We start from the raw sequence: 24,895 nt of genomic DNA, 5'->3' as shown, positions 1-24,895 counted from the left end.
TAATTCAAAAAGGCAGGACAATAACACATGGTTTGATCAGTTGCTCTCGTCTACAACAGGGGTTCTGAACTGGTCTCACCCTGGGACCCACATTTTACCACAGTCAATCGTGAGTCCCACTTTTTTTATTTTTAGAATTCAACCAACCAAATTTAGTTTTTCAAAAATAGCCAATGAAAACACACATGTAATCTTTTTTAAAACATAAATCTATATATTTTCCTGTGCAACATGAATTTCACAGCATGCTTGTCAAAAGAAAAGTTTCTTTCAAAATAAAAGACCAACATGACAGACATTAAGTAGGCTATTTATTTTTGACCAGCTGTCCGTGACCCACCCAGTACAGGTCCACGACCCACCAGTTGAGAATCGCTGGTCTACAACACGTGTCAAACTCAAAGCCTGAGGGTCGAATCTGGCCCTTTAGAGCATCCAATTAATTAATTAATTAAAGTAAAAACAGTGTAAGAAGACAGAAAACACATCATTGCGTTAATGAAACTCAATATTTACAGGGGCTCAGTTTTCCCGATGCTTATATTGCATGAGGGCCAAAAAAATCTTACAATTTTTTGTCATTTTCCTCAAATTATTACATAACATTTACCTTAATTAAAGAGAATCTGGTCACAAATCTAGGAAGTTTAAAGTATAGACTTTTTTGGGACAGATTTCTGTCATGTGTTTTGGATACCGTCGTTGCCTTACATACTTAATGTATTTATATGTGGAGGTGCCAACTAGGGCACAATAATGTTGACATTACTCGTTTTCCTGCATAAAATCTGTGGCCCTCTTGAGATCAAACTGCTCCATATTTGGCCCCTGAACTATATTGAGTTTGATACCCCTGCTCCGCAACAAGGGTTTCAAACTCATTTTATTTCAGGTAAAGAGCAATTCAAATGTAAATTGCCCTAGTTGGCACTTCCACATATAAATGATTCATTAAGCAACGCCACGGCAATATCCGTGTAATATGACAGATATCGGTTCCTGCAGGATCTTCACTTGAATTTCCTTAATTTGGTGACCAAGTTTTAATCAATTTTGGGAAATTCTGTGGAATAACTTTACGATTTTGGAAAAATTAAGAGTTCTTTCAACAATTAGCTTTTAAAAATGTCTGCCATCATGTGATATAAACTGTGAGCTCTGCAAATATTGTGGAGTTTGATTGAATTTGTGTATTTGGAGGGGCGGAGATATGTAAAACTGAATTAGATTGTAATTTACACAATGATTTCTGTTTTCTGTGCCATTTTCATCCTCTCCTGTGGGCCCAATAGGATGAGGGCTGGATCTGGGCTCTATTTATTTCTCAAGTACAAACAGAAGGTTATTGTTTATAGTGTGTTTGCCATGTTGGGATAGTGTGTTTTAACCACAAAGGTCTCTTCATTTGAACTATTACAAATTTATAAATAGTTTTTATTAAATGTTGAAAGACATTTTAAAAATAAAAATACATTTCAAAAGTTGGAACAAAACCTCGACTTCCTCCTCAATCCTTTACAAGTTAGGGACTGTCCCCGCCGCACATTGATGGAGCTTCTGATGACTTTTTTCGGGACATTTAGACGTCTTCTTGTGTCTCCTCTGGATTGGGCCCCCACACCTGGACCTTCCCCTCCATTGCCGTGAGGAGGCAGGTCTCAGTGGGGTGAAAGGACAATGACTGGACCACAGCTTTACCCACAGCCAGCTTCAAGGACAATGAGCCCTGGGAGACACACAGACACACACGACACTTGTTGACAAGTCAGCGGACGTACATGTGTTTGCGTCTTTGATGCAGTGTACGTGAAGACCCATAATAGTAATAAATGAAAACACATTTTTATCAAATAAAAACACATAGATCATAAAATTGAAGATGATTTGCATGAAAAAAAATGTGGTAACAGGTTGAAATTACCGCTCGAAAGTTTGTTCTGATCTCCACTGTACACACTCTCTGGTAGAGGGATACATAGAAGTGATTCAAACTCCAAAATAAACTTCTACCCTTGTTTTGCCTCAACTTTCAGATTGAAAACACCAGGGCCCAAATTTATCAACCATTCGTACGTTCTGATCTGAGAGTACGAAGTGAGTTCGACCAAATTCACGCAAGCTTTGGTATTCACCCATTGTGTACGCTATGATCAGATCTGGTCTGGTCTCACCTTGTGTATGCAAATCCGAGTGTGTGGATTTGTTGGTAAAACACAGCAAAATCTGACTGAGACTGAAAATACAGTATTAAACAAACTTCTGCCGTCATTTAAGCATAGAAAGTGTCTATTCGTACGGTTGCCGTACAAACAACCCCCGGTGCTATAGGTATGTTTGCCAAAGTAAAGTACGTATAGTCTTAGGGTTAGGGTTAGGTTTAGTCTTAGTCACATGACCTAAACTGGCCAATGAGGGGTGCTGCGTACGGATAGAATGTCAGTATATTGATACAGCAACCGTACGGAGAGTCGCTGCCTTAAGCATACGCAGACACACATTCAGAACAGATCAAACTGGATTACTGAAACAAATGAAACAAAATAAACTGAATTTCCAAAAAGTCCACATGATGACTGATCCCACTTTTTGGGATTTTCTTCCACTGAATACTATATATTATACTTTATACGGAGGCCAGCAAACAGCAAATCGCTGCAAACACAGGAATGCTGCAAAAATGTATCACGATATAAATGTTTCATATCAGTCGACATCAATAATTATTGATTTTTTGTTTTGAAACCTATTTAAAATAAGGACCAGAAGAAAAATGGTCAAAATTACATAAATTAAATTTAAATACTTAGATTTTAAACGTAATCTTTAACATTTGAAAAGAAGTCAACAAAACAACTGAAAACTAAAAATATCTCTATTTAAAAATTAACTGTTCAATGTACAAATATAGACATTAAAAAAATGCTTAATCAAACCAAATGTGTAACACATTTTATAAATAATCAGTGCACACCTGAGGTAGAACTAACATCTCTCACATGAAACAAACAGCAGGAAATGTATTAATAAAATATTATGGGGACAATTTTGACATTTATTTCCTCATTCACTATATAATTAAATTATTTTCTAATTTATTCATTTATTTTTTAAAAAAGTACATGAAAAGGAAAAATAACTCCAATAGTGTTTTTCACTGTTTAATATAAACCACTGCTGCTGAATCTTGTGTATTTTATTTTGAGTTACATCAAGTCATGGTTGATAAATATGTCACTGGTTTCCTATAATTAAACGGACGATTTAATCATTAATTTCTGAGAGCAGTACTAATAGGATATTCAGGTGTAATATTCATAATAGTTACATTATTGTCTAACGGGACCAGCTTTGTCTGAACATGTGAAATATAATTAAATTAAATTATTTCACACAATGTGTGACATGTTAGCTTTTAGTGTTAAATCTGACCATAAGTCAATCAGTGGTTATTTGTGGTTTGATGACATTAAGCCATGTATTTCTTTTACTTGGTCTCTCCGGTGGTTAGCATTAGCACTTAGCCCAGTCTGATGTCTCGGTGGGTGTTAGCTTAGCTTAGCATGCTTTAGTGGAGTTTCCAGCATGTTTTTCTATCTCTGTCAATGTTTGAGGAAACTTTGGGTGGATCTGACGGAGGGTCTTAGACTGGTTCACTTTGTTAGATGTGTGGTCTTTAACCAAGCACTGGTTCATTCACGGCAAAACATGAAACTGCTAATGTACACAGCTACTTTGGAGCGGTTCCTCTGCCTACATCTCCCAGAATGCCTTGTGGTTCCGGGTTTTTCCTAATTGAGTTCAGTGAAATGATCAAACATTCTATCGCATATTGATTACATCTCTATCGCGATATATATACAGTAGTTCTCGTTTTATTGCCCAGGCTTACAGCTAAATCCAGGTTTTTACACTGTCACAAAACACATCTTTGTTTTGCTTTACCTCAGATGTGAGGATTTTTTTTCTGGTCAATGTTTATTTGATCTCAGTGGGCGGGGCCTGCAAACCAGGAAGATTTAAGGGCGTAACATGTTAATGATGATCAAATTCAGCTGCCAGATTTAGAAACACTTTATTATTTGTATGCTGGGATTGGTCAGATACGAATGCTTCATAAATCACATGTTGGTCCTGTTGTACAAGCAAATGTACACTCAGATTTACACCCGTTTCCCGCAAGGTTGATAAATGAGTTTTTGGGGCTGTAATGGCAATTATTGTATTCATCATCATATTGTCAAATGTGTGTTCATACGTACAATTTGTCATGCATTACTCTTTACACTTTTGAACAGCTGAGTCATGTTAGATTGTATTGTATCCACAGTGAAGGCCAAACTCAAACTCACATGCAGATATACACGCGCACACACTATCAAGGACAGATATCGGGTGACGCCATCTCCGAACGAACAGAACAAACTGACTTGACCTCCTCCCTGCCTTCTCCGTCTTATCTCTCGAGGTGAGGGTAGAACAGTTGAATTGGGTAGAAATGTGTGTGTAAAGTGTGATCTTTAGTCAGTCTTGCGTTTTTCCTCGGGCCGGAGCTTTTGAACCATCCTGCGTTGTTTCTGGCCGCCTTTCCTCCCAACAGGATGGGACACTTCTTCTTTTGTACTCTTTTTCATTTAGTTTAAAATAAATCCTTTTTTTTATAAAATCATCACGCTTCGACTGGACTCCATCATTCAACCAGAGCAATAAATCATGTCTCCAAATGAGGTCAACCGCAAATTTGCCGTGACAGGGCTACCACAAGAAATCACAGTAAGAACGAAGTGAAAACACTTCCATTCACCACGGGACTCCAAATTCCACAATGCAATACACAATCCAAAAATGTAATTTAAGAGAGTGTTTACAGTGGAGTTAAAAAACACATTTTCAAGCAACAATTTCAATCTTTTATATGTTTTTTTTTTTTTTTACCGGCAAATTATCTTCAATTTATTGATCTATGAGGCCTACACTACGTTGTTATTTGATTTGTTTACATCTCCAGCAGGTTTAATGTTTGATTTGAGAGACATCCCTAGACATCCTGCAGGTGTAGAAATCCTAAATCAAGTACCGGTAGTCAAAACATTTCAAATTGTAGGGCTAAGCATGCTGACTGACCTCCACCAGGTCCCAGCAGTACACGTGTCCATCCTCTGAACAGCTCAGGACGTGAGTGTCTTTACTGGACAAGCAGCAGTCCAGTTTGTAGCCTTTCATCTTATGTCCCGTATACCTGAAGCAGCAAACACACAAAGTCAGGGTGAACATTGGAAACCATTGGATGTGATGATAAAAAGGTCCCTTACTCTCCCAGCATCTCCCCGGTGCTCTTATCCAGGAGTCTGACTGTGGAGTCCAGGCTGGAGCTCAACGTGCACTGACCGTCCTGACTGAAACACACGCAGGTGATTGGACCTGAAACACATGCACACGGGTCAAAAACCTCCACGTTTTACCAGTGTGACTGAATAGACTTTCCAGGTTTAAATTTTTTTCTCTAAAAAATAAACAATATTATTCACTTCTGATCTTTCTTGAGGGTAGCTGCAAAACCCTTTGAATCAAATCTGTCAGATCACGCAGCCATTCTCATATGTTGAGTGTATTGTTGTATGAAATGGCTTTGGTTGATTCTCTTCTTCCAACAGCCTTTAAAAAGCTTCTTTAAAGATGCTCTAGGCCTCTAGTGTAGACATTCTTTGTTACAGGTATGTCTAACACGTCATAATGTCACATATGTACATTCCCACTCATTGCATTTTAACAACATCATTCTGATAATAGTTTAAAAGCTTTATGTGCTTAAAAAACATCAGAAAACTCCATTTATTTTGGCATTAATAAGCAATCACTTCCAAATATGGCGCGTGTAGTGACAGATACGAATGTTTCCTGTGTGAACAAAGTCAGCTCTCTAATTATGTGCAGTAGACAGGGTTGGGGTCAATTACATTTTTCAGTAACAATTACATTTTCAATTACCCATGTTCAATTACAATTAAATTATGATTACAGTGACCAGCATTTTTTTCCAATAACAATTAAATCACAAATAATTTTTATCCTCAGAAAGTCAATTACAATTACATTCTCAATTACTAAAGTTCAATTACAATTAATCACAACTATTGAGCCTGAAAAAAATAACCTAATCAATGAAATTATAGGTTTTAATATCATTGCCCTTCTTTGTGCCAGTGTACCCCTTGATTAATTTTTTTTTAAATGGTAAAATGTGGGAAAGCTTGATATGAAACATATTCTAATAATTGTTAACTACATATGTGTAGAACTGTACATAGAACTGTAATATGTTTCCCCAGTTTAGCATTTTATATTTGTTATTTTTATAGAATTTTCATGGCAATTACAATTATAAAGTCAATTATCTAAACTCAATTACAATTTAATTCCAACTATGACAGCAACAGATGTTTGAAATTATAATTATGCCATAATTGTAATTAATTATCAATTACGCAATTACAATTATAAGTGACCCAAACCCTGGCAGTAGATGTAAAATATTTTTTAAATTCTGTTGGAAATAATCTGTAGAGTAATGATGAAAATCCATTAATAGTTCATGTATGGCTGAGGTGGAGAAACTAACTGCCGATGTAGTCCACATGTAGCTGTCCCATCCTCAGGTCGTATCGCCTCACTCTGCCATCCACCGACCTGAACGCAACAACATCCGTTACTAACGTTACAGAAAGAGACACGGGTCATTGGTGTTTGTATAAAACATTAATAGATTGAACAGAGGGCTTTAAAGGCCAGTGTTGAACCTGCTGACCCTGTAAGCAGCTCATGTTGCACCACCTTCAGGCTACTGACTCCGTCGCGGGCCTCATCCAGAACCTGGATGGGCTCAAACCTCCTGGATCTGGTGTCCCAGCACCGCACTGTCCCATCAATGGACCCTAAACAATAAGCAAACATACACAATCATTTATTTAATACATGCTTTAGATCATATATATGAAACTCAAGGCCTGAGGGCCAAATCTGGCCCTTTAAAGGCTCCATGTTAATCTAAATCAACTTTTCTGTGCTTTAAACATCACAAAGTGCTATTAGGGCTTCATACACATTGATTCCCTCAATCGCTAGTTAGAGGGTGATTTGCTCCTTTCTTACTGCAGGGTGAGCCCAAACACATCACTCCAATTTGATGACGCGTTCACACGCGTTTTGATGCAGCACTGAGCTGGAGAAGCCGCGCCTCCAGGAAGCTATCTGCTGTGATTGACATGTAAACAGACACGCCCACAAAGGTGAGCATTTCAGCGTCCTTTGCGCAGTGTTTCCAGTCTATCACCGCTGCACATCAAAGGCTGTTGTTGTTTCTGCTACTGCCGCTGTCAATACGTGGTGTCGCTATCATGTCAACTGGGTGGGTCAGTGTCCCGTCTATAGACACGCCCACTCGTGAATTTGCATAAATAGGCTGCAAATCAGCCTGTTTGTAGAGTTGCTCAGAAAGTCACTTTTCAGTGGCTAAAACTCTGGAAAATAGGCAAGTTTGGGAAAATAAACCTCAAATACTATATATGTTTTTGGGGTTGTTAGGAGAAATAGAAAAGGGTGAAAAATAGTATGATATGGGACAGTTTGGCCCACAGGAAAGTAACAATGGCAGAAAAAACATTCATTATTGTGTAAATGACCAACTAATTATGTAGTAGATACTGTATCTCTGCCCCTCCAAACACAAAAATTCAAGAAAATTGTTACAATATTTGCAGGGCATAGAGTGTTATATCACATGATGGCAGAAATTGTATTTGGCAATTAAAAACATTGTTATCGTAGGAGTTCTTATTATCTTTGTCGTGGTACTCCTCCTAGGCTATTAATGCAGCGCTAATGACACGTATGTCATCTCATATGGGCAATGTCAAGGATGTGCAGTCGACCTTTTGTGTGAGCCAAAATGTCAAAGTCAAGGTCACGTCAAGTGTCAAACAAAAATGTTTCATATCTCTACGAATATTTATCGTACAAGTTTGATGCTAACATTTATGAAACGTTCATCTCAAGAGGAGCATTATATTTAATTGGACTGCAGCTGTACGACCTACAAGTAAAAAGGTCGGTAGGGGTCAAAGGTAATTACATCACAAAAAAAAACTAAAAAATACTTTGTTCCCTATAACTTGGCCACAAATTGAGATACAGTGGTCAAACTGGTACCATTGAACAACATTTCCTTTCAATGTGTGACCTTGGCCATTGCTCAAGGTCATATTTAAGGTCAATGTCAGTCTTCTGTTTTTCCTGCAATATTACTTTCAATTTAATGAGTAAAAAGAACAACGTAAAGGGACATTACTTAACAACAAAAACACACAATAAGATGTCTTTCACATGAACAATTCTATTTGGCTATTGCCAATTGCCAAATACGTATTCGCCTTGCAAATAAAGTTCTTGCGTAGTTTTTGATTTCAAATTGTTGAAAGAACTCCAAATTTTTTCCCCCAAAATCCTGCAAAATATCTACAAAAATTAAACAAAACATGGTAAAAAAAAGTTTATCTAGGATATTGTCGGTGCCTTACATATTTTACATATCATTTATACTATTAAACTAGGACACAGTAATGTTAAAATTGCACATTTTCCCAACTGTAATTTTTGGCCCACTTTAAATCAAACTGGTCCGAATTTGGCTCCTAAACTAAAGTGAGTTTGCCATCCCTGCTTTAGATTGTATTAATGTCAGTTAAAACAGGCTTATTATCACTCACCAGACAGGATGACGGTGGCCTCCTCATTGAACTGCACACAGTTCACTTTCTGAGAATGTAAGAATTAAGTTCAAAGTTTGATTGATTAAAAAATGCAACATTAAAAACAAACAAACAGACAAAACACTGCTTCACTGACCCCAGCGTGACCTCTGAGTTTACGTGTCACCTGTCCCGTGCCCACGTCCCACAGTATGACCGTCTTATCTGAGCTGCAGGAGCAGATCTGACTGTTGTCATAGGAACTATGGAGGCAAATGTAATCATTTCAGTGAACAGTGACTAGTTTTTACATTTCAAAGCTAAATGAGTGAATGATATTAATACAGCATTAGTTCTCTCACCTATCAGCATCCAGAACTTCATATCCGTGGCCGCTGTAAGACTTGAGTAAAGCTTCTCCTTTCACGCTCCACAGCTTCAAAGACTTGTCACTGCCACAGGTCAGCAGGTAGTTTCCATCAGCTAATGGGTGAAGACACATGAGGCAAATGTAAGTGTAAGGAGCAGTATCACAATCATCTAAATAAAGCTAGAAAAAATGTCAATTGAATACAATTTTCAATAATCAAATAAGTGTTGAATGAGTTTTCTTCATATACAGAGCAGTAAGAATAATCCATGTCAGTTCAACTTATATTAACTTTTTCATTGTAGCTTACATATGGTTTAACATTTTTATATTTGACATCATTTTTGTTTAATTATGGTTTTCTTTTTTATTATTATTTATTTTGTTTACTCACAGGAGTTAAAAACTATCATTTTCTGGAAAAAAAAAAACAATGGATATGGGAAAATTTTAATGGATTTCATAAGGTCCTAGTTTTGCTGCCTCCACTGTTTTGCTTTAAATGACAGATTCCCAGCACTGCACACCTCTGGACTGTTCCTGAAGTCAGCTGAAGACACTCTCTCCACATCTGCTCCAGTTGTTCCATCAGCCCTGGGCACTTATCCGTCATCTTGTGTTCTTTCCTTCTGAGGCTACAGTTTCAAATCCCTCCACCTTAAAGCAGAACTAAGTAACTAGCGCTTAGCGCGCCCCCTAAAGGTCCCTTTTGGTTATGTCACTGTTGTAAACACTCTGCACCCCCCCGCCGCCTGTCCCGGCTCTCCCAAGACGGTAGCAACCGATCACTGAAAAGTCCTAATACAACAGTGACATTAATTGTGCTTTCATGCATATAGTCCCATGTGACCATGTGAACAGTATGAGGAAGAGAGACAAGTAAAATAAATGAATGATGTGGGAGTAATATGGAAGGGAGTGTGGGAATGTGTGTGTTTGTTTGTTTGCTGACAAAGTGGCTCTGAAAATGGATGGATGGATGGATGGATATTTGTGTGTGTGCTGCCTCATGGAGCGCTGGGTTGCAAGTGTGTGTGCGTGCCTGTTGCCACGACAACAGTGTGTGTGATTCCTGTGTGCTGCTGCTGAGCTGTCACTGCATGGAGTTGCTCCGTTCCTTGGACAAAAGTCTTCTCTGCCTTATTTTGCTGCTCCGCCATGACATAAGTTTGAGAAAAGTGAGTTTGTAGACAACCTAGCATTAGTTTGTATTGGGCTGCCGTAAAGCAGTACGTCTTGCCACCAGGTCGGAGGCAGGAAAGTTGCAAGTGAGGTTTTCTGGCCAGAAACAGCAGGGACAGATGAAAGATCCCCCAATCACCCCATAAACACTTGTATTACCCTCACAGGAACTATGAGAAGGATTTATTAAGGTAAAAAAGTTACTTAGTTCTGCTTTAAATATTCCACTTTTACACCTCTAACAGCTGCTTTTCTTTTTAGAATGCTTTTTATAGGAGATTAGACGTTTCTGTTAGGGTTGTTCCGATCCGATATCTATATCGGATATCGGTCCGATATTAGCCTGAAAACGAATATCGGATTCAAATTTACGTATTTACTGAATTTTTTTCCCCCCCCCCAATTCATTTTTTTTAATTTATTTTATTCAATTGTAGAATACTGTAGATATTATATTGAAGGTTAAAATGTATGTAATGAATTGGTTAATAATATCGTTGCTGACTACTGTTCTCTGTTTGTGTAACATCAGTTGATCAAGACTTTTCTAACATTGCACACTACAAAATAAGTAATTATTATTATTTTATTAAAGAAAAAAAAAGTATGTATGATTCATGCTGATATTGGATCAATATTGGTATCTAACTAGATTTTAATCTGCTTTATCACAGTAGCAACCCTCACACACTGTTCTAAAAGTATTAAGATTGAAAACTTATTACCAACACATCATCACAGTCCATGTTTTAAACAACACATTTTATATACTTTTATTACAATATTTATGTATTTATGTTGCACCATAAGAATAAAATCTGAGTTGAATTAAATGTTCTTGGCTATCAGTGCTGGGAGTACCGCATTACAAAAGTAACAACTTACAGTAATATATTCCTTTTTTCAGTAACGCAGTAATATAACGCACTACCAGTGACATGCAGTCAGGGTAGGCAAGGCAGGCAGTGGCTATCCAAGCGTGAATTGATGTTTTGATTATTTGTTTTAATTATAATATAATTATAATTTATTTATTTTTCAATTTCCGATAGCCTACAGTACCTATAAGTTTGAAAGTGTCAGCATTTTGTGCTTTTCATAGCCTAAATCGCTAAACATCGCTATTTCCTAACGGCTGTAAGGCAAGAGGAGGCCACACCCTTTCTCAAAAGCACATTGCTGCTCTGCCTCTGGCCCCATAGCGTGTTTTTATGTTTGTGCATGCGCAGTCAGTTCCCCAAGATGGCAACCAGTTACGTGGTTACGTCCAAAGGCAGCTCTCTACGCTGCCTTTGGATGTAACCACGCTATGCTAAATGCTATACCTGAGTTCACAGTGCATCAGTGAATTGATATCACGTGCCCGCTGCTGCTACGTTCTCTAGCTAGTGGGCGGGATAACGCTACAGGCAGGATGACAGCGCTCGAGCAAAAACGACGAAAAGATAGGAGACCAACACCTGAGCTACCAGAGCTTCTGCAAAGGTAAGGTCAGAAAATTGTTGGTATTTTCCACAGTGAATGGTACAAAAGGAAGGATTGGCTTTGTGGATGCTCCTCACTGAGGCTGTTCCGAGTTGTTGTTGTTGTATATTTCTTCGTGTTTCTGTGTTTCCAACACAAACAACAGACGCGCTGTGTCATGAGATATATCTTGTTGGGAGAGTATGGAGGCTATATTAAATAATTGTTTATGTTTCTTTTATGGTGTTTTATGATGTTGATTTTGTTAGATGGCTAAATACTTGTTCATGTGGATCTTGTTGGGTTTTTTCTTTATTATGAATTTTATATTTTGATAAGCGCATTGAGATGACTTTGTTGTAAATTGCGCTATACAAATAAAGTTGAATTGAATTGAATTGAAATAACTCTTGCCAGCAGAAACATATGAAATTGTCATTGGTGTTGACATTGGTGGTCTCTCGATTTGGAACGCCCTGCCAACCCATCCCTAGTGCTCATGGCACGTCACTGCGCACTACTGAAACAAAATATATTTCCTCGTTAAAATCTCAGTGACGCAATGAAAACCAAACAAAAACAAAAAAAACAGTCAAAAAAGTGTTGAAGACACCACCATAAATTCTACCCCTTTCTCTGGTGTAGAAGAAGAAACTCTGCATTGTGATATAATTATCCATTTGGTTATGCTCAGGTCCTAAGTTATTCTATTATTACCACATAAGGTTTTGGTTTAAGTTATACTAACTTTTATTTGGTAGATAGCCTTTTTGGTTCAAAGATATATTTTAAATCTTATTTCAATTAGATTAAAAATGTATTTACAGTTACATTTTACATTTCCAGTCATTTGTTTTATGATGACTGATTAAATGTTAAATGTTTTTGCTAGCCTATGTTTAGGCATTTTTATTACAGATTATATGTTTACATGTATAATGGTATCAATGTAATACGATTAATACTTTACAATGGCTCCACATAACAAAAATGTGCAATTAGCTAAAAGTAACTTAAAGTAGTGTAACTCAGTTTGGAGATGGTAATATTGTAATGCAAATATGTTATGTTTTCATGCCTGTAACTAGTAATAAAAAATGTATTACAATTTTAGAGCCCAACATTGTCAGCTATTACTTTGTCCGATTTGTTGACGATTAATAGAAAACTTGACTCACCGTTGAAGCGAACAGCTCTGACGGCTCCTTGTTTGCAGTCTATGGTTCTGTGGAGATGTTGTGGAAGCTGTGGAGCCTCAGGTTTGGGCTGAGGAAACGCCATCATACGCCACAATCTGGACCAATCACAGCATGACAATCAATTCCAACATTTTTTTTTTCATATATAGTTTAAAAACAAACTTCACACAAAGCATTTTGACACAGATTTTACTGGCATACTCTTCCAACAGTATGGTAGGGGACGTAAAATTAACTATTGTGTCAAAGATGACTAAAAGTACAAGTGTGTACAGCCCAGGTTCAGGTTTGATTTTTTTTTTTTTTTTTTTAATTTCTTTACATTATTAGGAAGGAGAACATGTAATGTAGTGGCAACTGCTTTTGATATAACTTTCAACTTGACTACAAAGACAGAAAGACTGCTTCACTACCACTGATTATGATACAGTTTACTCCAGAGATCGGCAACTTTAATCACAGTGGGGGCCACAAAAATGTGAGTCTGATCCGAGGACCACAATATCAACATTCACGTCAGCATTTAGAATATTTACCGATATAAATTGTTCTTTTAATTGTCATTTTGTATATTTGTTTAAATGTGCATTTTTTTTTTTTTTTTTTTTGTCGTATTGTGTATTTTCATGGTCATTTTGTAATTTTTTCAGTCAATCTGTATATTGTTGTTGTTTTGTTGTAATTTTTAAATTTTTTTCTTTTATAGCAATTTGGTGTAATTTTGCTGTTGTTTTGTCTATTGTTTTGTCATTTGGTGGGATTTTGGAGAAATTTCATACAATTACTTTAAGGGCCGCACAAAAATACCAAGGGCCACATGTGGCCCCCGGGCTGCGAGTTGCCTATGTCTGATTTACTGTTACAGGCCATTGCAGTGACACAATGTTCATGAATTCAGCTCAAAACAGTAACGTTAGGTTTGAAATTAGGCATTAAAACTCTTCAGCACTACAGTTTAACTCTAAAATAGTGCAGATTTTCCAGCATTTGAAAACAAACTCCTGAGGTGATTATCACTTTTTTACACAACACAAATGCTTAACCAATATAAACACGTTTTAAAATTCACGGCAGGCAAGTTGAATACTTGCAAAAGTGTACTCACTCAGATCATATTCCTGCAGTTTGAAATAGATTAAACTAAATGTATCTGTTTTCAAGGTATTCAAAGCTCCTACCATTTCATTTTGCTCATTCTGCTTGGCAGCACACGCAATGCACACTGGGATATATTTTGGCTTTCAAAATAAAAGTTCAAACCACCGTTTACTGGCACTAACTCGCAATACAAACTTATTTAAACTCTTATTTTGAAATACGCTTTATGCCCCTCCTCCTGACATCCTGCTCACCTTTAAGACGGTCGCTGCTGTGTCCGGTTTCCCTTTTTTTTATTCATAAAACCGCAAATTTGTCACTTATAATGTCCTCAAACAACATGGCAGACCCAAGAAGGCAAAACAAGATTTTAAGGTGTGTGTTTTATGCGGGGGAAAGTGTCTTAAGGTGTTATTTAGCGATTAGGTTTCGACGGCGAGCTCGGCTGTGTGTGTCATCACTAACAGCACAGGGATTAGCATTAACTACTGACCACAGGACTTAATATAAACCAACATCATAAACAGTGTTGTGACTACTTTCTGTTTTGCTGGTCATTGAAACGATTTGTTAAATCACCACAGATGTGTTAAAGTGGACGTTCATAAATTGTATTGAAGAAAATGTACATTCAAACTATTACACAAAGATTTAACACAATGTCCTTCAGGTGACGGTCATCTGAGAATAATTCACTTTACAGATGTCTCCAAATCGTTCATCCAGGCTTTATGTAAATTCACTAAAAGATGTGAAAACAAATACAGACTAAAGTATTTATATTATTAAATAATATACCAGTCTATTGGTTCACAATCTATCAATAAAACAACCGTAAAATGCTGAGAATGGAGAGAAAATGAAAAATAAAACTCCTCATTTCTGTGAGAAATGACATCTATCGCTATTTTTGATATCTTTATGATTAATTAAATTCTCACCAATACTCCATCCATCTGCCCATCCAAAATGATGAGCTCAGTTAGTTTACTGTGTATAAATATTACACTCTCATTTATACAAAAATCTAATTCATTGATTAATGCTTTGGGAAAATGGAAGAGTGCATAAAATGAACTTAAGCTTTAATTTGAACTAATGATCCTTTTCTTTAAACCTAGGGGTCTCAAATATAATCACTTCTTAATAGGTCATTTATTTCATAATTAGGTAGTGTAGTGTTTTTAATCCAAAATGCATGCATGCCTTTCAAACAATTATTTTTCTACGTTTTTATGGACGTTTACACATGTGTGAGTGAGATATAGCTTCTTTATTATATGTCGCTGGTTGTCTATTGTAGAGGATCATGCTTGATTTTTCCCCCGTTTTTTCCCATATACAAAACAGTTCTCATCATGTGCAACATAATCCAATATGTCATGCAAAACTGAGGATGTATTTTGCTATGAATTTGATGATACGATTCATGATTTGCATGTCACAATATGATATATATTATCCCGATACTTAACACTGCAATATACAGTGCGACTACATGCTGTGCAGATGTTAGCACAATTAAATTTATTTTTTTCCTGTAAAAATCGATTTGGACATTTTTTGGTTCTATACGATAATTGCGCAGTGAGATATAGCGATATATCGCCAAATAGATACTTCCTTACATTCTTATGCAAAACCCTTGCTTCTCTCATATTTATATGCATCTCTGCTGTACTGAACTTTTATGTGTCATATTATATATTTTTTTCTGTTTAAATTCCATTCTACAAAGGTATCTTGTATATTGTTCATTTTCTTCATCATTGGCTGCTGTACTAGTGAATCTTGCTCATACTGGGATTAATAAAGTATAATTTAATGTTAAACAAACATGGTCTTAGTTATTCTGGTAATGATTGGGACAAGGTAAAACAGCAGTGCTTGTGGATTGTTTACACGTAGACAATAAGTGACTGAGTTTGTTATTGTTCCTAACGTGGTGTTTGTGGTGTGGCAGGTACAAAGCCCCCAGCACAGAGACCAACGTCACACTGGAAGACCCCACTCCTGACTACATGAACCTGCTCGGCATGATCTTCAGCATGTGTGGACTGATGCTCAAGGTGAGCTCCTCATTCACATTAAACCTTCCCATGTGTTGTCCTTTCTCTATAACATGTGTGTCCACAATAATGGTGTGTGTAACTCCCAATGGGTCGACCTTGGTCCATCCCAGTCAACCCATTTAGAAGATTAAAGGTAAACTGACCTTTTTGGATTAAAGGATGAAGGGCAGTCGACAACTCCCACAATGAATGACTCAATGAGGCAAAGCTTGAAGCTGCATCGCAATGTGAATTTATTTCAGGGAAAGAATTGTATGGGTGTAACTTACAATGGCCACGTTTACATGGGAGCGTTAATTCCTCTTTAAAGCAGAAGAAAAGTAAAATTCCTCTTTAAACTGACCATGTGAATTCCTAAATCTAATTTAATTCCGAATTAAACTTAAATCCGAATTAGGTGGCTGGTTTATTCTGATTTTAATTCCAAATTAGATAATTCCTCTTTCTTGTAATAAAGGAATTCTGATTCTGATTCTGAATAAGCGGATCTGAAAATGGATGGATGGATGGATGGATGGATGGATGGATGGATATTTGTGTGTTTGCTGACAGCTAGATCACTGTGTTGTTTGTGCACGTGCCTGTTGCCGTGACGACAGTGTTTGTGATTGCTGTGTGCCGCCGCTGGCCTGTCACTGATGGAGTTGCTCCGTCACAATTGTGCTTCAATATAAAGTCCTATATTTGGTCCCGTTTGCTTTCTCACATGATTAAAAACCGCATCATGCTTTGCTTGAGGCGACCCAAGACCCACATTTTATAGAGGACCAGAGTTCGCTCTTTTGCTTCGCACCAGAGTTTGAGTGAGCTTTCACATATCGCAAAAAGACCAGACTATCTGAGGAAGCGAAGCATAGTGTGGATCAAAGAGGTATGTGTGAAAGCACCTTAATAATAGTCTTACAATCTGTTCCCTCGTAGTTTGTAAATCAATGCTTCAGCTCAGTTTTTGGTTCAATTCCCAAACGTATGATGGTGACCTTTGATGGGGAAACCAGGCCTTTGTGCTTAGGTTTGTTATGATGGAGAGGAAAAGCCTTTGATAAGAAAGATAATAAATAGGGATTAATATCAGATATGCCGATACTTTACAACTCATTTGGCCGATAACCAATATCAATACCAACATTCTCCCTTCTACCCCACACCTAACTACAGGTATCATCTTTTTTTTTTTAGTGGAGTTAACACATACATATATATATATATATATATATATATATATATATATATATATATTTCTGCACAGACATTTTACCATGTTGACCCACTGGCAAATGCAGACATAAGACAAAGCTGAAAATGATGTAATATCAGAAATCAATCTTTGTGCTAAAACTACTTCATCTTTATTCTTGACAATTGTTCTTAAACCAAACAATGAAGATACTTGAGTGCCTCGTAGCTCCGTTGATTTACCAACACTCCTGCAGTCCAGAGCTGTCCCAAATAATTATTTGTTAAACGATCAATCTAACGATATTTTTTTCAGGTAACGATTCTTTAACATCACATTACTACTATTTATACAATAAGGATCTCAAACCATCTTTTGTTAACATTTCAACATTTATTGAACATTTCTTTATTTAAACACCTAAACACTGCTTTGCAGGTCAATGCACAATAAGAGTATATTATTTATATACAGTATGTATATATCTCATGACATTATGTTTAAATATATGCCAGTTCCAGTATATTAAAAACATGTCTGTAGTACTGCGGGGAGCTAATGATGCATTTATACAACAAATCAACCGTTTACCATCACGTTGCTTGAAAAAAAACAAAAAACATTCTGTATCAATGCTGGATAATCACACATTCCAAAGTGGTAGAGAAAACAGAACTTGTTCATTAATTGCTGTTGTACTCGTGTGGTATACTATCTGGTTTTTGCACAGTCTGCAAATTACGACATCACTGGAAGGTTGAAGAGCGAAAAACTCCCACACTTTTGAAGACGCACACGGATGTGTTGCTCCTTGGTACCCGCGCTGCTTCCCGCCATTATTGTTTATGTGAGTTCTTCTTCTTCGTCCTTTACATTTGGCAGCTTAGCGGCTAGATTTTTGGTGTATTACGGACTGGACTGGCGTGGGACAACATATTTGTTTGGGACGTCCCATCGACTCAAAAACTCAACGTCGACGTATCTATGACATTGACAACGTTGATGTGTTGTTCCAGCTCTACTGCAGTCTGGTCCCCACACACAAGATGGCAGCTCTTAGTCCCGCCTCTCCACGGGTGATGAACTGCAAAAGAATGTGCTGGCCACTCGACCAGTGTGCGGAGTGAGGGAGCGTGTGTGACCAGAGCAGATTAATTATAAGCTGCATGCCATTTTAGAGTGATTGGCAAAATAAACGTTGCAGCTGTTGAATTAAACCGGAGATCCATGTCAAACTCAATGACTGCTGTGAAGTGAGGGAGTTAACCCCGAAGCTGAGGATAGCTTCGAGCGAAGTTAGACTCCCCTGTGTCTTCCGACCACGGTCTGAAAACGAGACACAAACGAGACGCACAAGAGCGTCATGGCTCTGCTTTTTAAAATGCGATGCAGACCGAGCACTTGAAACAAGGCAGATGTAAATGTGAGCTTCACTCCAGCACTTGAAAACCATTTAATTTAGTCCCTGAGCAGCAGCTGTGTCGACTACAAGAGAGTAAGAGATGAAGCTGTGAAGGGAAACTACACCGGAACTACGTGAAGCCTCCATCAGCATTAGCATTAGGAGCAAAGACAGATTTCCTTACTGTGGCATCAGAAAACCCGCTGTTGCCTATAATTCGTATTCACAGGTGCACAGCGGAGGTGGGGCGCATACACACACGCACGCGCGCTTCTGCGTCCACCATCTCCCTTAAATGGACAGAAGTGTCCGGTATGAAAGCGAAAGTAAATGGGAGCGCATCACTCCACTCTAGGAGTCTCTCTTATAACATGCATAATAAACAAATAAACTAAACAAGCGCGCACACACAATAACTAACAGCAGAGACTGTCCCCGCTTTCAGAGCCAGTAGAGTGGGGAAGAAGTCCGGCGCTCAGCCACTCTGCTCCAACCGAGAGACATTTTCGTCGTTCGCTCATATGTTTTCACCTTTGTGCACAAATGTGAGTGAAATAAAGCCGTGTCACGTAGAGCAAACAACTCGTCGGTGTAAACGATAAAACGGATAAAACAATGCAATGGGAGCATCTACAGGAAGTTTCATCACGACAATAACATCATTGATCAGATTGGCGAATTAAGACATTACAGCTGATCACATTAATTGCATGAAATGCAAAATATCGGCCGATCCGATATAGCCGATCAGATCTGTGTAAAGCTGACATAATAATGTGCAACACTACTAATGAAAAGAGATCCATTAGAAGCCGACTGTCAGCCAATGAAAATTTAACTTCTAGTTAAATGTGTTTGACACTTTGATACATTTAACAGTCGTGTGTTTGCTGTAGTCACCTGTATTTCTTTATATTTTTTTATTCTAAGCTATGTGTCTTGTAACTGTAAAATCTACCACTTGTGTTCATGTTTCAGCTGAAGTGGTGTGCCTGGATCGCCGTCTACTGCTCTTTCATTAGCTTTGCAAACTCCAGAAGCTCAGAAGACACCAAACAGATGATGAGCAGCTTCATGTGAGTGCCACTCCCCTTTTCTACACAGTACATACATACCATATAAAGTTAAAATCACGCATATCGGAACAGTTTTACAGGTAGTAGGACTGTTAGGTTCTTCTATGGGACACACAACAGCTTCTTATTTAGCCATTGTTTCTAATCATCCGTATTAGGTCCAAAAGGTGCCCCAACTTATGTTGACGTCACCCATTGGTGCATTTCACAAACTGTGCAGTTTCATCATGATAAGCGGACAAATGGACACATATTTGTAGTTGTACCCTTTTTCCAGCCATAAAGGTTGACAGTTCAGCCTGGAACTGAGCGACCTCTGCTGGAATGCCTCACTGTGAACACAGGGCACGTGTCCAGGCTTCACAGACTGATTTACAATGAGGGAAACCTCCTTATCCATTGTCCAGATGAGGTTGTGGTGAAGGAGCGCTTGCTGCACTCATAGCAACATGAATCCACACACTCAGCTAATGTCAGACAATGAACCCCGTGAACAAGTCACCAGGCTTGGGGAGTAAGGGATTACAAGTAACGGCGTTATGTAATCTGGATACAAAAATAATGTAGCTGTAATCTGTTACAGGAAATTTAAAAACATGTAATCAGAATACCAGTATTTTTAATACAAATTGGGATTACTTAGTGGGATTACATTTTAAAAGCAAACAAAATATACACGATGCAGCAGCCAGTACATACACACAGTGCGCACGCTCACATTGTGACACATCACGGCACTTCACCATAAATGAACACGTGAAACCAACACGCTGCCTTCCTGGCTGTTTATCATCATGAACCCTGAGCTTTCACTGCATGGAAACTCCTGCGTCACTGTCGGCCGTGACCACACTAAATAAAACACAGAGGGGTGAATTACGAGGATGAATCCAAAGTTAACTTCTGACACAAACCATCAACACGAGTTGTCTTCACTGACTGCCAAAGCTGTAGGAATTAGGAACATCTACAATAATCACACCCAACAAACAGCTAAAGTGCTTACAATATAAACTTATTATGGTAACAGCTAATTTGGATCATAGTGTGCTTGCTTTTGCTGTGTCTTATACTATATACTTATACTATATTATTTGATCTACACTGTGTTGTAAATTATAACCATCCAGTCTTTTAAAAGCTCGTCTAAGGGAAGTTTAAAGACAAAAACAAATCATGTTTTAGTGAAATGTAAATATTTCTGCAAGAACGCTGCAGGATGAAGGTTAACTGCATTTGTTAATCTAAGAAATTATTTTCAGCAAATAGTATTTGGCACACATTAAATTATAGTCGCTACGTGTATATTACATGAAAGACATGTGTACACCAGTGTAGACAAAATTACTTATAATTAACTTTGTAGCATGTTAACCTAAAATATCTACTTCTGGTGGTGCTTTTTTCTCATAGAAATGACAATTGTTGCTATATTGTGCAACTATAACTATAGAACTTGTTAAAACTTGACATACCACTTTCAGGTGATGCTTTGAGTTTTACATATATTACACAACTGTAACAATTATATACAATACAGTAATCATTGTATGGTCCGTGGTCTAGGTCAATGATTCAAATTAATTGTTCAAAATTATTGACTAAACTGATTATTCAACACATTATTTATTTAAACTACTGTGGGTTCTCTCAGTCTGTGTTTAATTAAAACATTTTCTTTAATACAGTGTAACTGTAAAAGGTGATGTTATATTTGTTTAAAATAATACAGTGAGTAGGTTACACATTCTATCGTCTTGTTTCTTTATTTGCATGTTTGGTATTGAAGTAATCCAAAAAGTAACTAAAACTAATGAGATACATTACTTTAATATAGTGATGATACGTAGAGTAAGTTACTGATTCCATTTCATTTTTAACAGGTAACTTGTAATTGTACCAGATAACTTTTTTTAAAGTAACCGTCCCAACCCTGCGAGTCACAGAGGTGTTTAGGAATTGCTTGAAGGACGAACATCTCAGATCAAAGACAAGAATTCACAGCAGGAAAAGGTGAACAACAGAGACTGTTAGCATGCTAACTGTGTCAAACATAGTTAGCATAAGTTAGCTCGGATCATACTGAAGCTCAATGAATCAGATGAATATTAGTTCATACACTCACTGGACTTTGTATAGCTTGCTGCAAACAAGTTAATTATAGTTCAGGGCTCATTATGGCTCAGTTTACAATCAAATACAAAGGATCAGAAAACTCCTGGCTTTTAATTAAAAATAAAATAAAAAGAGAATCCTAAATCCTTATTTGGCCAATAACATTTTTTTGCAGAAATCATCTAGTTTCTTTGGTGTATTTGTGCCGCCCCTAAAGTAAATGCATAAAATGGCTAAAAAATCCCACCAAATGACAGAACAATAGTAAATACAACGGCTGAAAATGATGTAACATCAGTAATCACTTCTTGTGCAAAATAAGAAAAATATACAAGTGAATATCGTGCAAAAGTTCATTTATTTCAGTAATTTAACATGCAAAGTAAGATATTTTAAGCCTTTATTTGTTGCAATTATGATGATTATGTCTTACAGCTTATAAAAATCCCCAAATTTAAAATCTCAGATAATTAGAATACTAGATTAAATTTAAAAAAAAAAAAAAAAAAAAAAAGATTTTAAATACAGAAAATCATCCCTCTGAAAAGTATAATGAACTTGGTTTGGGCCTGTTTTGAATGAATTACTGCCTCAATGCGTCGTCTTATGGATGCTCTCAGCCTGTGGCACTGATCAGGTGTTTCAATAGGGGTCTCATGTCTCTCATTTCACGAACAGAACAATGTTGTGATTATTTATCTAATGGTTACTTTTTTCCTGCTAATTTACACATTAAGCAGGATTGTTCCCGTGGTGGGACAGATTTATTGCACAGTTTTTGAACAAAGACTGTGTTTAAAATGTCACACTCTGTACTATGCACTACAAACCCAATGAGTATATACTGTCTACTACATACTATTAGTATGGTTAGGATGATGACCATTCTCACTGGAGTATACTTCCAAGTTTCCCAAGCTGCATTTTGACAAAAACTTGAAGCACTGAGACTAAATATCTCAGTTGATTCTCCACTTTCAAAGTTCTGAAAGCATTTTAAGTGAGAAAGTCACCAAGCAGATTATTAACATGTGCTCATTTGATCCAAAAAACTCGCAAAAACAGATTTCATGCCTACATTTTGGAGATTTGCGGAGACCCGCCATTGTGCTACTGACAAAACCTCCAGTTAGCTTCAAAATAAGAGCCTTATTTACAAAAATGTTAAAAACTAATGGAAGACAAGAAGAGAATCTTTTGTTTTGAAAAGAGGATGATTTTTAGCTTAAAGTTAGTCCCAGGACCAATTTACGTTCCGTTGCAATGCATCATGGGACGGTTGAGTATGACTAGTGTGCCCACTGTGCATACTTAAAAAAATAAAAATATAGGCGTATAGAGCCAGGTATATTCAGTCTTTCCATACTGTTTAATGTGAAGGCACTACATACTAATTTTGACAATGATCAGACTTAGTATGAGTAGTACGTTAGTATGACATTTACAATACAACCATTGTATTGTTTAGTATGTGAACACATCACTATTACATCAAATCATTTCTTAGGTCTTCTCTATATAATGCTGGTTTACAAAAACATGTAAAGTGTTGAAATGTGAACAGAATGCTGAGTCACCGTCCCTCCCCCTCCCTTCCTGTGCAGGTTGTCCATCTCGGCAGTCGTGATGTCTTACCTCCAGAACCCACAGCCGATGTCACCGCCATGGTAACCATTGACAACGGATCGCAGCAGATTGTAGGAATGAATTGCGGGTGCCGTGGTGGTCAACAGGACCGCTGATGGAGCCCTCAGGCCACAGATGAGGAACAACAGAGACGGAAAGGAAGACTGGAAGATGAAGATAGAAAACAGACGAGCATTAAGGAGTTCATTACGTCAAAACGGCCAGATCAGAACTTTCTGTTGAAGTCTCTTCTTTTTTTTTTTTTTTACATCTTAATGTCAGGTAAATGTAAAACTTAGAATTGGATTGCTCTACTAATGGATTGATGAATAAAGCTCAATGAACTTCTACTTTGATGACTGTTCATTTGAAAAGATCTATAACAAAACCCTTGGTCCAACACAGCAGGGAGGTATATTTTATTAACTAAAATCACTGAAATATTTAACGTGTGTATGGTTAGATTTATCCTATTGTTCACATACTGATGGATTCCATATTTAAGCAGACCTAACAACATTCCACTCAAACCAATGGGCTTCATTGATTTATGTGCTTTGTGTTAAAGGGACCCTCCATTGTTTTTTCAAGTTTGGCTTAAATTATTCTAAAGAAAACGCCTTATTATACTCATAATTAATTTTATTGTTATTTAAAAACATAAATTTTTAGTCTTAAATATGAATCACTTATAAACGGGATGTGAGATGTTGTTTAATAGTGATTTAAAGAGTTAAGCAGCATTTAAATCACGTGTAAAATCTGGCCCTTTAGGGCATCCAATTAGGCCCTCAGAAGAAAGTATAAATGATAGAAAATCATGAAGAATCTATGTGTAAATGACCAACTACCAGTAATTCGCTTGTGGATATCGTAGTCTCTCAAAATATACAAATTCAATGTAACTTTACTTATAAAATATAAAAAGAGAGGGCAGTATTGCACCTAGGTGAGGTGGAGGGGGAAGAGAGCAGGGAGGAGCGATTCAAGGAAGGGTGGGGAAGAGTTGATTACTGTAACGTGAGATGTGAAGTTGTAGGCGTGAGGCTTAACTATAATAGTGGTGGCTGTGAGTGGTAATACCTGAAACAGGTATTTGGGATCAAAGTGTCTGAAGTTAAGCCCACGACAAGTTTTATCCCACAGTCCAAGGCATGCTAGTGCATCGTAGACCGATGTATGTGCAAGAAACTGCCACTGTAACCCAAGCGCTGCCCCGGACTTGAGGACGCAGCCAGAATAGCAGAAAGAGCGGGGACCAGCGAGCCCAGGCAACCCCCCCCCGGCCGAGCAGCCCCCCAGATGCCCCCAAGACACCAAGCCGAGAGGCAGCCACCGCCCCCCACATACACACCCGAGAAAGCTCCTAGAAG

At 37.5% G+C, this 24,895-nt stretch overlaps 2 protein-coding genes across 3 annotated transcripts; one reads left to right on the top strand and one right to left on the bottom strand.

Moving 5' to 3' along the window:
* Positions 1-1,413: 1,413 nt before the first annotated feature.
* wdr83 (WD repeat domain containing 83) lies at positions 1,414-14,173 on the bottom strand. 2 transcript variants are annotated; one of them, XM_028451285.1, is made up of 10 exons: positions 14,135-14,173; positions 12,936-13,051; positions 9,104-9,224; positions 8,899-9,004; positions 8,760-8,808; positions 6,803-6,929; positions 6,617-6,684; positions 5,310-5,418; positions 5,122-5,236; positions 1,414-1,726 (listed from the first exon to the last, which is right to left on the bottom strand). In XM_028451285.1, exons 2-10 carry the CDS (start codon positions 13,039-13,041, stop codon positions 1,580-1,582), a joined length of 948 nt encoding a protein of 315 aa, XP_028307086.1. In that variant the 5' UTR covers positions 13,042-13,051; positions 14,135-14,173; the 3' UTR covers positions 1,414-1,579. The 2 variants fall into 2 exon arrangements, with proteins under 2 accessions (XP_028307086.1, XP_028307075.1); XM_028451274.1 differs by having other exon boundaries at positions 14,062-14,171.
* A 119-nt stretch (positions 14,174-14,292) lies between these two features.
* Positions 14,293-23,872, top strand: wdr83os (WD repeat domain 83 opposite strand). Its single transcript, XM_028449863.1, has 4 exons — positions 14,293-14,429; positions 16,018-16,123; positions 19,684-19,781; positions 23,501-23,872. Exons 1-4 carry the CDS (start codon positions 14,380-14,382, stop codon positions 23,565-23,567), a joined length of 321 nt encoding a protein of 106 aa, XP_028305664.1. The 5' UTR covers positions 14,293-14,379; the 3' UTR covers positions 23,568-23,872.
* The last annotated feature ends 1,023 nt before the right edge of the window (positions 23,873-24,895 follow it).

The sequence above is a fragment of the Gouania willdenowi genome, chromosome 1, assembly GCF_900634775.1.
Source record: "Gouania willdenowi chromosome 1, fGouWil2.1, whole genome shotgun sequence".
NCBI classification, from domain to species: Eukaryota; Metazoa; Chordata; class Actinopteri; order Blenniiformes; family Gobiesocidae; genus Gouania; species Gouania willdenowi.
This window is presented reverse-complemented; position numbering and strand designations above follow the sequence as displayed.